Here is a 12,874-nt window from a genome sequence, read left to right as displayed (position 1 = left end):
ATCCATTAAAATGATTACTGGGTGCATTCACTTAAAAGCGCTGACGAAAAATAACACTGTTTTAACCGAGGGAGGAAAAATGAAGTTTGCATATTGTTCATTTGCAACAGGAAAGAATCGGTACGCAACATTAGAAACACCTGCGTGGTATATCAAAAATAAGCATTGTAAATGCAAGAGCGGGGTGCGGATTTGCAAGGATTGTGAGTGATTCTCGCTTGAAACTGAATATGTTTAATAATTACATTTCCCAAGAACTTTACCCTTTTATTTGGGCTTATTATTCTTCAGAAAAACAAGAAATCCTTTGCAAACACAGGGTTGTGGTTTCCCTAGAAAAACATTCGAATTGTTCAAGCATAACGAGAGTGTATGTAAATCCATTGCGTTTGCAAATGGAGAGGCTAAATCTCACAACTCTTTCACAATTTCTTGGGGATACAGTGAGAAAACAGCATTTCTTTTTTTTTCCCTGGGGACCTTGTTTGACGTTCCTGGGTCTCCTCTCCAGAGACAGTAGCTATGCAGGGTTCCGACTTTTTCTTTGTGCTTTTGGGCTTGTATTTTCATCGGATAAACTCGACGTTATGTTGCGAGGACTCAGATTTTAAATTACAGGGGGACTACATTCTTGGAGGACTGTTCCAGATTCACTTCGCGCTCAACCAAGATACGACGAGCACCCATCCCGAAGAACTGCAGTGCAGTAGGTGAGTAAACTACATCGCCTCTATTTGCATTTATAACAGTTCGTTTATTTGTTTTAATATCTTAATTGACAAACGTATCTATATGTAGTACAAACGCTGGGGACTTTATGTGATGTGAAAACGACGTTTTCTGTATAAAAGACGTTCTATATAAAGTGACTTGTTTTTTCTTTGAAGTAACGTTATATAGCCTACAAATATCGGTTCGTGGTCCGTACACATTTTTTACACATAATTTAATTGAAATGGCGTACCTAATGAGCGTTCGTCTTTTTTCCTGTCAAAACGAGTTTTCGACAAATAACGCAAGCTAACCGAAAAATGTAAATCATAGTGGAAAACGATAGGTCTGCGAACACTAGTGCAGAACTAACCCTTTCGTGTGTAGTTTAGCTCCTACATCCGTTTTATTAGTTGCAAGTAAATGTCACACAATCTTGGCAAGAAACAGCCTGGTGGTATTAAAAGGTAAATGCTTAAATGTTTCTTCGTTTTTTTCCATCTGAATCACACGTACGATTGGAGCAACATCACACCCCATCACCTCTGAGCTGCAGAGTGCGCTCTCGTATAATTTACGCGTACCGCTGCAGGATACAGTACATCTTAAATTTAAGCCACCAAAAATTTTTAAGGTCTCCTTAAATCAGCGGCGCTTGAGAACTGGGAGAAGCTTTTCGGTCCGTTTGTTCTAGTTAAACCAGTAACCAGCTCTTTTAGCTTGTTAAGAGCTGATCTGGAAAAAAAAGACGTACAAACACACCCCGGGACTAAGATTGAACAGTCTGGATTATGCGGTTACTGAATTTCTATAAATAAAACCCCTTTGCTTCGCAAGATGTCGTATTACTCTAGTAGATTCACTCGCAACACTAAATATTTCTTATTATTACAGATGTTACAGTGCGAAAATGTTGTCGTTTGATTAAAGATTGTTTTTTTGTGTGAAGCAGTCTGTTCTTGAAGTGCTGCAGTTAAAATCCCTGCCGGCTTGAAGTAAAACTTTAAAACTTCAACGGGGGTTAACCCAAAGCATGTGTAGTTATGTACCTCCACAATCTCCCGTGTCTTTTATCCCACAGATTGAATTTCTTGCCTTCAGGTTATCAGCAGCTCCAGGTGATGAGGTTTGCAGTGGAGGAGATCAATAACTCCACCTCTCTACTGCCCAACGTGTCGCTCGGCTACGAGATCTTCGACCACTGCTCCCGAACACAGAACTTCCCGACTGTGTTTGACCTCCTCTCCACCAACGGATCTGTCCCAGTGCGAAACACGATCAGGGAGTATCATCCTAAAGTTATATCTGTCACCGGCCCTTTTGGAAGCACGACAACCATAACTATTGCTCCCCTGCTCATGTCAAGCTTTGTTCCAATGGTAACATTTTAAAAGTTCCTCATCTTGCAGGCAAATTCGCTTTGCGCCTGTAAAAATATGTTTATTTCAACCACGATGGTGAGGGAACGCAAACTGGTTGCTTAATAGGTTTTTATTTCTGGTTTCACAGGTAACCTATGGTGCCACAAGTACACAGCTGAGTGACAAAATAAAATTCCCCTCCTTTTTCCGAACGATTCCGAGCGACAAACATCAGGTGGACCTTATTGTTCGTCTGCTGCAGATGTTTAAGTGGAACTGGGTGGCGTTCCTCGGGGGGGACAGCGATTACAGCCGGGATGCCCTTCAGTTTTTTTCTGAGGAGATCCCGTCAGCCAACATCTGCCTGGCTTACCACGGAATGATCGCCAGAACGCCCCCCGAAATTGACCAGATGATCGATGTCATCGACCGCCTCAAAATCGGCGTCATTGTGCTGTTCGCGCAGCAAAACGACGTGACGCTGTTCATCCAACAAGCGGTCAAGAGGAACGTGAGGAACAAAGTGTTGATCGCCAGTGAGGCCTGGTCCTTAAATCACCAACTGCTCAGTTCCTCCGGAATTGACTCTATTGGGACCATCATTGGAATAACCATCCAAGGACTGGGGACTTTACCAGGGTTCAAGGAGTTTGTCTACAGAACAATGACCCGCCGAAAAACCCAGACTTGCCCCTCTGAACAGCGTGTGTCACCAATGGAAACTTGCAACCAGCTTTGTCCCCAGTGTTCTGGGGTAACCCCTCAAGATATCATTAACGAGGACCCAACTTACAGGTTCAGCATTTATTCAGCGGTTTATGCTATTGCACATTCATTGCACCAGGCTTTGCAGTGCAGTGTGAATGGATGTTCAGGATCAGGGCCGGTCTATCCCTACATGGTAAACTCTGTCAGCTTCTTGAATTTTTTTTGCTCGTATTATTTACATCTCCACTGTTAACATTCATTGTAATGAGGAATTGTTTGTTGATGTATGCCTTTTTGAATTATGAAGCATTTTTCAGGAAAGAATAACTCGAGTAAATCAAGAACAATCTGTATTTGAGAAGCTTTTAGATGTCTGCTATTTGGATTCAGACTCCTGCATCCTTTAAACTAACACGTATACGGGAAGAAGTAATCGGTAGGATGTCTTTTCAAAACAGTCATTATATATATTTCAGATGCTAATATTTTTCTTTTCAATGGTCCCAGGTGTTCGAGAAGCTGAAGAAGGTCAGCTTCACACTGTATGGACACACCATAGAGTTTGATGAATGTGGAGACCCATCACCTTATTATGAAATTGTGGTTTGGGACAAGACCTCACCTGAGTTTTTCAAGAAGATTGGTTCATATTCTCCTCAAACTCAGCCTGAGTTCATTCTCAACAAGAGTCTTATTCATTGGCACACAAATGGAGTGGTAACTATTTACTTTTTTATTTGCATTACATCATTTTAAATGAAGAAAAAAAGCTGTGTAGCAATAAAGGGAAGAGCTGAGAATTGGGAATATCGGTTCCTGCAACATGAACATTATGAACTGAAAAGGGCAGCTGGTTTTGATTGGACCATTGCTGTTGTTGCAGGAAATGAGACTGCCACTTTCTTTTCACAAGTTCAAAAGAGACCAACACATAAAGGAAGAGATGTGTGACTGAAGGTGAAGCTCAGAGCTTCACAAAATCACATGCACTGCTAAACTATCCTGTGCTGCAAAACTGTGGATTCTTAATTCATCTTATTGACAGCATACTAGTAATGTATAAACAAGAAAGGAGAGTTCTCTTTGATCTAAAGCAAGATGACAGGAAAATAATAGAGGCTCTTGTTGTTTTTTCAGCAAAGGTATACCTATGAAAGAAAATAATGTAATTATTTTCATAAAATTAGTCCAAACCAGTCCTGTTTCATCTTGGCAATAAAAGCAATTGTGTTTAAGGGATTTGCCATGTTAGTGCTAAATAGGATAATTGAGGGGAATTCTTGTGACCAAGGTAAGGGATAGGGCGGGGACGTGGGTGAGTCTTGGTGTAAAATAGCTTTTTTCCTGAGATTCTGCTCTCACCCATGAATAATAGGATCCTAATGTCTAACTCCACCTGCTAGTAGAGTCTACTGGAATTTCACTGTTACTTTAAGGAAATGTCCACACAGTGGACTGAAACTAGTCAATATAGCTGATTTCTATCATTTGTGCAAAGAATAAGAAAGTGGCCATGAGCCATCACACATCTCCCTGTGGGTGTTCTACTGCTCCTCTACTCTCCTCGAGCCCTTGAGTGTATTTTCCTGCAGGTGCCTGTATCGGTGTGCTCTCCAGAATGTCCAGTGGGTTACAAGAAGAACCAGGTTGGACACCATGAGTGCTGTTTTGAGTGTGAGGCCTGTCCAAATGGGACATATGTCAATTATACAGGTAAGCATTTATACAGCAGCTCCCATTAAGCTGGAAGCAAATTGCTCTGGAGATATAGAGAGGTTTGACAATGAAGAAAATGGCACAATATCAAAACAGGGTATAAAACAAGCAACTAAATAGCTGCACATAAGAATACTCAGAAATGTGGTCAGTGACTGGAGCAGAAACATTTGATGTCTAATATGTGCTGTTTTATGCTTGTGCTTTGTGTTTTTTTGTTGTAAACAATCAATCTCATGTTTCTTATTTCTCAGCTGATCCCTACACGTGTAATAAATGTGAAGTCGATGAGTGGGCAGAAGAGGGCAGTTCCAACTGTCAAAAGCGCATCTTGGTGTACCTTGACTATACTGAGCTCCTCTCCATTGGACTAATGCTGTCCGCGAGCTTCCTCATTACAATATCAGGGGCTGTTGCCATTGTCTTTGCTTGTAACTTTAACACCCCGGTTGTGAAGTCTGCAGGGGGGAAGATGTGCTTCTTCATGCTGGGCTGTCTCAGTGTGTCCTGCTGCAGTGTGTTCTTTTATCTTGGAATACCTGGGAGAGAAAAGTGCCTCCTGAGAAACCCTGTATTCGCTGTGTTCTACACTGCCTGCCTCTCCTGTCTCGCTGTGCGCTCCTTCCAGATCGTTTGCATCTTCAAAATGGCGGCCAAGTTACCCAAGGCCTATGACTTCTGGGTCAAGCACAATGGCCAGTGGCTCACTATTATGTCTTGTGTGGGTATTCAAGTCATCTTGTGTGCCATCTGGATTGGTGTGGAGGGACCCCAGCCTTTCAATAACACAGCAGCCTATGAAGACCAGATCATATTTGACTGCAGCATGGGGAATGAAGTTGCTTTCAACGTTGTAATAATATTCGTTGGTTTTCTCAGCATTGCCTGCTTTATCTTCTCCTACATGGGCACTGACCTGCCCAAAAACTACAATGAGGCAAAATCGATAACATTCAGCTTGCTCATATTTTTCCTTTCATGGATTTCCTTTTTGACTGCATACATGGTTTACAAAGGGAAATACATCCAGGCCATAAATGCTATCTCAGTGCTGTCTAGTTTATATGGCATTGTCTTTGGCTACTTTATCCCTAAGTGCTACATTATCCTTTATAAACCTGAAAAAAACACTCCCGCACACTTCCAAACCTGCATTCAGAATTACACCCAGAGAATAAGTAGTATGTAAGGAGGTCAATGATAAAGCAAGGAACATCTCAAAACTTTGAGATGATACATATAAAATCTGATTTTATTTTGGATTCAGAATAAACGTTTAGTGGTGATGGCACTGACCATTTGCAGGTTTTATGGGAAAAGGGGCTTAAATATACTTTTTGGAAGAAATAATTCATTAGTTTTTCATTTTTGATGTTTTCATTGCCTGGGAATATCTTGGCATTATAAATGTTGCTATGTTTTTTTTTTTATTTTCATTGAGATAGGTGTGTTTCTTCTTTTCTGAAAGTTAGGTGTTTGAGAAGGCAAGAAGTGCTTTGGATATTGATCCTGAGTGTCTTATTTGAGTGAGTAATTTGTTGATTTCCTTCAAGAGAGCTCATAAAAAAGAGAAAAGAGTCTTATTCTTTCAAGAAATGCCTTTTCCTTAAATCTGTTTTTTTTAAATGGGAAACAAAATAAAATGTCCTTCTTTTATTATATGGTATTAAATACTTTTTGATAGGTACAAAATATTTTATAGATTAATTGTGGATTGCAGGTTTTCGGTTTTATCCCTCAACTTTAAATTATTATTGAAATATACTTACTAATGTTAACGAGAAAAGCAATTTCTTTTTGTTTGACTTGGTGTTGCAAAAGTGTGAAAGTTTTGTTACTTGTGTTTATTTTCTCTGTAAAAATCTTTGGAAACGGGTTGGCTTGTTATTCATTTTTTTTATTCGTGAAGTGAGAGTCTTCTCAAGTTGTTATAAACACATTCAAAACAGACGCCGGGCTTGCTTCCTAAGGTTAGTAAAATAATAAAGCCAAAGGGAAGTTTAAATGAAATGGTTGGTGACTTCTTAAAAGACAAAATTTGCATTTGTGTCATTTGCAAGTGGAAAGATCTTTGCAACATTTAGAAAAAACACCTGCAACGAACACGTGGACAATTATCTGTAGATTAACAAAACCTCTGCTTGAGCTTCGTTTGAAATGGTCAAAGGTACTTTGAGTGATATCTTTCGTAGTAAAACACACAGGCGGAGAAAGATGCACTTTTATGTTAATTATAATTAACTTTAAACTACAACCAATAATACATTTTAAATGAAAACACGATACGCAAACAGAGAAAAAGATTATGTTCTGTCGTGCTTAGAGATGCTGGGATGTTCACTTCTGTCGTGCACATCGTGGTTACATGCAAATTAATAAAATGATAATTAATTTAAAGGGCTAAAAGTTACTAAGTTCGCGGTTGTAACAACTCAAAAGCAAGGATAAGCCAGTGAGTTCCAGTAAGAACAATGTCTGAGATCCAAAGTTTCTTGCAGATCTTGATCCTCTCGATTCTCTGTTATCCATGCAACAGCGCAAGAGAAAATTGCGCGTTATCAGAGTTCAGGTTGCGCGGAGATTACGTTTTGGGAGGGCTTTTCGAAGTCCACCTCCATGATCTGGATTTTCTAAAAGCGCAAAGTAACAGCCGCCCTGAAGCGTTACATTGCGATAGGTAAGTAGGCCTAAACCCATTAATGTTACATAAGTTGCTATCATATAGTTTCAAAAACGTCTTAAACTGTAGATTCGCTCTTCGTTAATCAGAAACGACCTTTCGATCGGTGATTTGCGCATTTTTTCACGATAAAACGGGAAAAATTAATTAGCAATAAAATAATCCCCATCGCCGTAATCACTGGAATTATAAATTATTGTTTCTAAATTATTAATTCTTAAAAGTGTCTTTTTAGCCTCTGGTTTGATCAAAGCGCTACGAAAATCCCAACTGTCCAAATAGACGGACAGTTGACAGCGTCTTATATTCACAAAGCAGTTGCCACAAATGTGGTTTTAAAGTTTTCGAGATAAAGCCGTACAATTTATGAAAAAGAGTTAACAATAATGCACACGATTCCGGCCGGACGTGGGGCAGAAATTTACCTGTTTCACTCTACAGTGGACCGGGAGACCTCACAATGGTTTCCTACACTTTGCCTTCCCCAATTTTAACTTTTTTTTTCTTTTGGATACAGCTTGTCGGTGATAGCGTATCTGTCTTAAATCGTTTATATTTTCAGACGAAAGCTCAGTAGTTTATTTATGTGGGGTTAGATGTTTCTATTATCTTAGCTGTAGCTTATGTGTATTTACTATGTCGAATTTCTACTACTGTAAATTTTCTTCATTTACTACGCCCAATTAATATATATATATACATGTATTTCAAAATAATCATATTAAAGCCTATTCATTTTTTTGCAGATAATGTTAAGATTTCTCCTTTGTTTAAACACACTATCGGGGAAAAGTTTTTATGTGCGCCATCATTAGATCATGGCTATTACAGCCTCTGATTGTATTGTGGTAGTCATCTGTATTGAACTTCACACTACACAACTACAGTATTGCGTTTGATGACAATGGAGACCTTCCTGCTTGGTATGACATAGTATTCTGGGACTGGACCTCATCTGCCTACAGTGAAATTGATGTACTCTGATTTATGTAAACCACTTTAGTCTAATGCTATATTCTATTATATATAGAATGTGTATGATTGTATTTAATTATGTTAGTCTGGGTGGCACAGTGGCAGAGAGGTTTGCATTGCTGCCTTGCAGCACTGGGACCCTGGGTCTACTCCTGCAGGTGGGCTGCTATCTGCGTCGAGTTTGTGTGTTCCTGTGTTCATGTGGGTTTTGTCTGGTTTACTCCAAGAACATACTGGTAGGTAAACTGGCCCTAGATATTAAGACCTAAAAATGAAGGTTTTCCCAATGGTCTGTTCAGTGACAGTTCCCCTGGTGTGGTAACCAATTCTATATCCCTGTATAATCCAGGATTCAAGTTTTCTTGCATCCTATGACACCAAATATAACTCAAAAATCAGTAATATCTTGTCCAAGAAGATGAAACATTAATGTATGTGGTCATTTTTTTACAAATACAATATAATGGAGGCACTAGAACATCAATGCGATGAATTGGTCATGACTGCATTGCATGTGAACAGATGATTGGAAGTTTATACAGGCCTACAGAACCTTGTGTCCCTGGAAACATTTAATGGTGCAGTAGGTCATTCCATTCTCCATCCAAGGTGTGATCATAAACAGACTGGGTGATTGTTTACATGATTTGTCTTCATCACAGAATCCTACGTTTCCTGCCTGTATCTGTTTTGTACTAACACTCTTGCTGGTGCTCACTAGCACCACAATATTTATTGTTGTGTTCCTCCAACATCTCTGTAATGTTTTCCTCACTTAGGTTTAGATTTCTGGTTGCAGTTTATCATCAAATCCAGGTGATGAGATTTGCTGTGGACGAAATCAATAATTCTACCTCCCTCCTTCCCAATATCTCACTGGGCTATGAGATTTTTGACTACTGCTCCATCACCAAGAACTTCCCTTCAGTTTTCAATTTCCTCTCCACCAATGGATCTGTTCCAGTTGAGATGAAGAGAAAAGAATATTTACCTAAAGTCACAGCTGTCATCAGTCAACTCAGGAGCACTTATACCATTTCTATAGCACCACTGTTAATGTCTTACCTCATTCCGATGGTAATTTTCTTTTTGCTTTTCACTGAGAATTTCTGAATCATTTGACACGACAAACTGCATTTGAAATCTGTGCATTTAAATCTTGAAATGTGAACATTGTCTGGAGTTTTAACTTGCTTTTTTTTACAGGTAGGTTATGGGGCAACAAGCGCAAAGTTAAGCAACATCGTTAGTTTTCCATCCTTCTTCCGATCAATCCCAAGCGACCGATATCAAGTCCGGCTGATCGTTCGTCTTCTACAGGAGTTTAAGTGGAACTGGGTCGCATTCATCGGAGGTGATGATGATTACAGCCGAGACGCTCTTCAAATCTTTGTAGAGGAGATCAGATCTGCTGATATTTGCTTGGCTTACCAAGACATAATCTCCATAGACCAATCCAAAATCAGTGGAATGCTGAATGCACTTGCCACCCTTGATGTCCGTGTTGTTGTGCTCTTTGCAAATCAAGAATTTGTAACCCCTTTTCTCAAAACAGCTATCAAGAAGAATATTAAGAAGGTGTGGATTGCTAGCGAAGCTTGGTCCTTGAACCTTATGCTGCGACAGGAGCCTGGCATTGAAACCATAGGCACTGTCATAGGAATAACCATCAAGCTGATACCCTTTCCTGGGTTTGAAGATTTTGTCTATAACAGAATGATGAATTTGGGCAGAGGTGAGGTGTGTTCAGATGCGCCGCACATGGAAGTGTGTAGCCAAGTGTGTCCCAAGTGCTCTGATGTAGGCCCTCAAGATCTCATGAAAGAGTTCCGTACTTACAATTTCAACATTTACACAGCTGTGTATGTTGTAGCTCATGCACTGCACCAGGTTCTGGATTGTGGCTTGAAAGGTTGTAGCAAGACTGGGCCAGTTCATCCCTACATGGTAGGTTAATTTTTAATTGCTAGCTGATTCTTGTTAGTTTTCTCTTTTTAGTTTAACATCTCTGTCCTCAAATATAACTTTACAGCATTGGACAATAACATAGATACATGGACAAAAATGATGCAGTCGAATAGGCTAATTTTACATTCTATTTGTGAGTGGTGGGGTGGGGGCTTTTGAAGCGTTTTAAAAAGAACACAGCATGCCATGATGTTTTCCTTTTCTTTCTTTTATCTGATTTGGAATTTTACAATTTTCTCTTCCATGGGAATACAGGTATTTCAAAAAATGAATAGAGTGAACTTCACACTACACAACTACAGTATTGCGTTTGATGACAATGGAGACCTTCCTGCTTGGTATGAGATAGTATTCTGGGACTGGACCTCATCTGCCTCCTTCAAGAAGATTGGATCTTATTCTTCAGATGAAAATCCTGATTTCATTTTACATGAAAATCTTATTTCTTGGCACACAAATGGAACGGTACTGATTTATTTTATAATATTGTGGCCATGTTATTAGCCTAAGAAGTGACTGAATGAACTTTAAGTATGTTTTCAATTTGTTTTTAATATTTTAGGCACTTAGATTCTTAATTTGTTAGGGAAAGAGTTTGTTGTGTACTTTTAAGTATTTTCAAGTCATTGAGATGCTAAAGACAAAAGACGGGAAACTATGCAACATATACCCTAGGTTCCATAGCATGCAGCATAAAAGTAGCTGTAGCACTTGACTTAGAGTTCTTCCATAGAGGATTGTTTCTACCAGACTAAGTGAACTGGGGATGTTCATCTCCGAGATGTCCATTTCACCTAGGATGGAAAATTCACATAAATGTCAGGAAGGATAAAGGAGAAAAAATAAAATCTCCTGCTTCTCAGAAGAAGAGGCCAAAAGCCTATGTAGAAAGTTTGTGCTCCTTGGTCAAAATATCAAGAAGTGCAACAAAATTGTGTTGGGCTTGTAAGAACAGTAATTACAGATCAACCAGGGTATGGTATGAATTCCACAAAGTTCCTAAATCTCTGCAGCATATCCAATTCTTGTAGCAGGATTACTATTCAATTGATTGGGTGATGGGGATACTGCCATATGGCACTCCGAACACACTGCAAGTGAGTTTTATGCTCTTTGAATTGCCTTCCACTGACATGGTACATCAATTAAATTGTGTCCCACACCAGAAAGGACTGTTAAACAAATCCTTTCTTTTACAGGTCCCTGTTTCAGTGTGTTCTTCAGAATGTAAAGAGGGTTACAAAAGACAGAATACTGAAGTACACAAGTGCTGTTTTGACTGTGAAGTTTGCCCAAATGGAACATACATCAATTACACAGGTATACCTCTCTTTTTATAGAGGAATTAAGTGTCTACTCTCCATGTTTGCTTGGGTTTCCTCTCCTGATACAGGCACAAAACTCAGAGACCATTGCCATTGAAACTCCATATACAGTACAGTCCATTATGTGCCAAGCAGGTCTCCAACCTTTAGCAGTCTAGTTGCTTTCTTCGTTGTGATGATGACAATTCTTGTACCACATTTGTGAGTATCTGACCTGATAACAATGTAGCTACATGCCTTTTTAAACATTCCAATTTCTATGTTGTTCATATTTAACAGCTGATCCCTACAACTGTATCAGTTGTGAAGCTGATGAGTGGTCAGAATCTGGAAGCTCTTCCTGTATGAAGCGTTCCCTGAAGTATCTTTACCACACAGAACTCGTCTCCATTGGATTAATGCTGTCTGCAGGCTTCTTATTCATTCTGTCAGTGAGTGTTACAGTTGTCTTTGCCTTGAATTGTAACACCCCAGTTGTGAAATCTGCTGGAGGAAACATGTGCTTTTTCATGTTGATCTGCCTGTGCACGTCCTGCAGCAGTGTGTTCTTCTACATCGGGGCACCAAAGAAGGAGAACTGCATCCTGAGAAATACCATGTTCGCTGTGTTTTACACAGCCTGCCTCACCTGTCTTGCCATCCGCTCCTTCCAGATTGTGTGTGTTTTCAAAATGGCAGCCAAGCTGCCCAAGGCTTATAACTTCTGGGTCAAGCACAATGGTCAGTGGCTCATCATTGTGGCATGTGTGGTCATTCAGATCATCCTGTGTGCCGTCTGGGTTGCTATTGATGGACCCCAGCCTTTCAATGACACTGCAGCCTTTAAAGGCCAGATTGTATTTGTGTGTAACATGGGGAATCTATATGCTTTTGCTGCTGTGATAGCTTTTATTGGCTTTCTCAGCATTGCCTGCTTTATCTTTTCCTATCTGGGCACTGACCTGCCCAAAAACTACAATGAGGCGAAGTTTATAACTTTTAGTTTGCTCGTATTTTTCTTTGCATGGGTCTCCTACATGACTGCATATGTAGTTTACAAAGGGAAATATATCCAGGCCATTAATGCTGTCTCAGTACTGGCTAGTTTATATGGAATACTCTTTGGTTACTTTATTCCAAAGTGCTACATTATCCTTTTCTCACCTGAAAAAAACACTCCCGCACACTTTCAGAACCATATTCAAACCTATACCCAGAGAATAAGTACTATGTAAAAGCATTTCAATGAGAAAATATTTAAACCTCATTAGGAGGTTAATATAAGGCGCATAGCTATAATTAGTAGTATATGAGAAAAACTAGGGGGAAATAATTATTATATGTAGTGAACGTTTATATCATGATTTATATCAATGAATACAATCAATGTATGTACTTAAAGTCGGATAACGGATTTTGCAAGCTTGGAGTGGAAGTGGAAAGTTTTTTCA

At 39.5% G+C, this 12,874-nt stretch overlaps 2 protein-coding genes across 2 annotated transcripts; both read left to right on the top strand.

Moving 5' to 3' along the window:
• The first annotated feature begins 603 nt into the window (after positions 1 to 603).
• LOC148817576 (taste receptor type 1 member 1-like) lies at positions 604 to 5,685 on the top strand. The gene is made up of 6 exons (XM_088937986.1): positions 604 to 710; positions 1,793 to 2,090; positions 2,221 to 2,973; positions 3,288 to 3,497; positions 4,373 to 4,493; positions 4,751 to 5,685. The coding sequence occupies exons 2-6, from the start codon at positions 1,833 to 1,835 to the stop codon at positions 5,683 to 5,685; spliced, it is 2,277 nt and encodes a 758-aa protein (XP_088794112.1). The 5' UTR covers positions 604 to 710; positions 1,793 to 1,832.
• Positions 5,686 to 8,970: 3,285 nt separating this feature from the next.
• On the top strand, positions 8,971 to 12,658 carry LOC148817575 (taste receptor type 1 member 1-like). The gene is made up of 5 exons (XM_088938493.1): positions 8,971 to 9,228; positions 9,358 to 10,098; positions 10,375 to 10,584; positions 11,319 to 11,439; positions 11,724 to 12,658. Exons 1-5 carry the CDS (start codon positions 8,971 to 8,973, stop codon positions 12,656 to 12,658), a joined length of 2,265 nt encoding a protein of 754 aa, XP_088794619.1.
• The last annotated feature ends 216 nt before the right edge of the window (positions 12,659 to 12,874 follow it).

Source organism: Atractosteus spatula, chromosome 20 (assembly GCF_055471065.1).
Source record: "Atractosteus spatula isolate fAtrSpa1 chromosome 20, fAtrSpa1.hap1, whole genome shotgun sequence".
Lineage (NCBI taxonomy): Eukaryota > Metazoa > Chordata > Actinopteri > Semionotiformes > Lepisosteidae > Atractosteus > Atractosteus spatula.
Note: the sequence above shows the minus strand (reverse complement) of the source record. Positions and strands in the feature narration are given on the sequence as shown.

What these genes read in the sequence shown, in the direction of transcription:
- LOC148817576 (XM_088937986.1), top strand. Translation starts at nt 1,833, where the DNA reads ATGAGGTTTGCAGTGGAGGAGATCAATAACTCCACCTCTCTACTGCCC. An exon ending in GGCCGGTCTATCCCTACATG is followed by an intron (nt 2,974 to 3,287) that starts GTAAACTCTGTC and finishes CAATGGTCCCAG; the next exon opens with GTGTTCGAGAAGCTGAAGAA. An exon ending in GACATATGTCAATTATACAG is followed by an intron (nt 4,494 to 4,750) that starts GTAAGCATTTAT and finishes CTTATTTCTCAG; the next exon opens with CTGATCCCTACACGTGTAAT.
- LOC148817575 (XM_088938493.1), top strand. Translation starts at nt 8,971, where the DNA reads ATGAGATTTGCTGTGGACGAAATCAATAATTCTACCTCCCTCCTTCCC. An exon ending in GGCCAGTTCATCCCTACATG is followed by an intron (nt 10,099 to 10,374) that starts GTAGGTTAATTT and finishes ATGGGAATACAG; the next exon opens with GTATTTCAAAAAATGAATAG. An exon ending in CTTGGCACACAAATGGAACG is followed by an intron (nt 10,585 to 11,318) that starts GTACTGATTTAT and finishes TTTCTTTTACAG; the next exon opens with GTCCCTGTTTCAGTGTGTTC.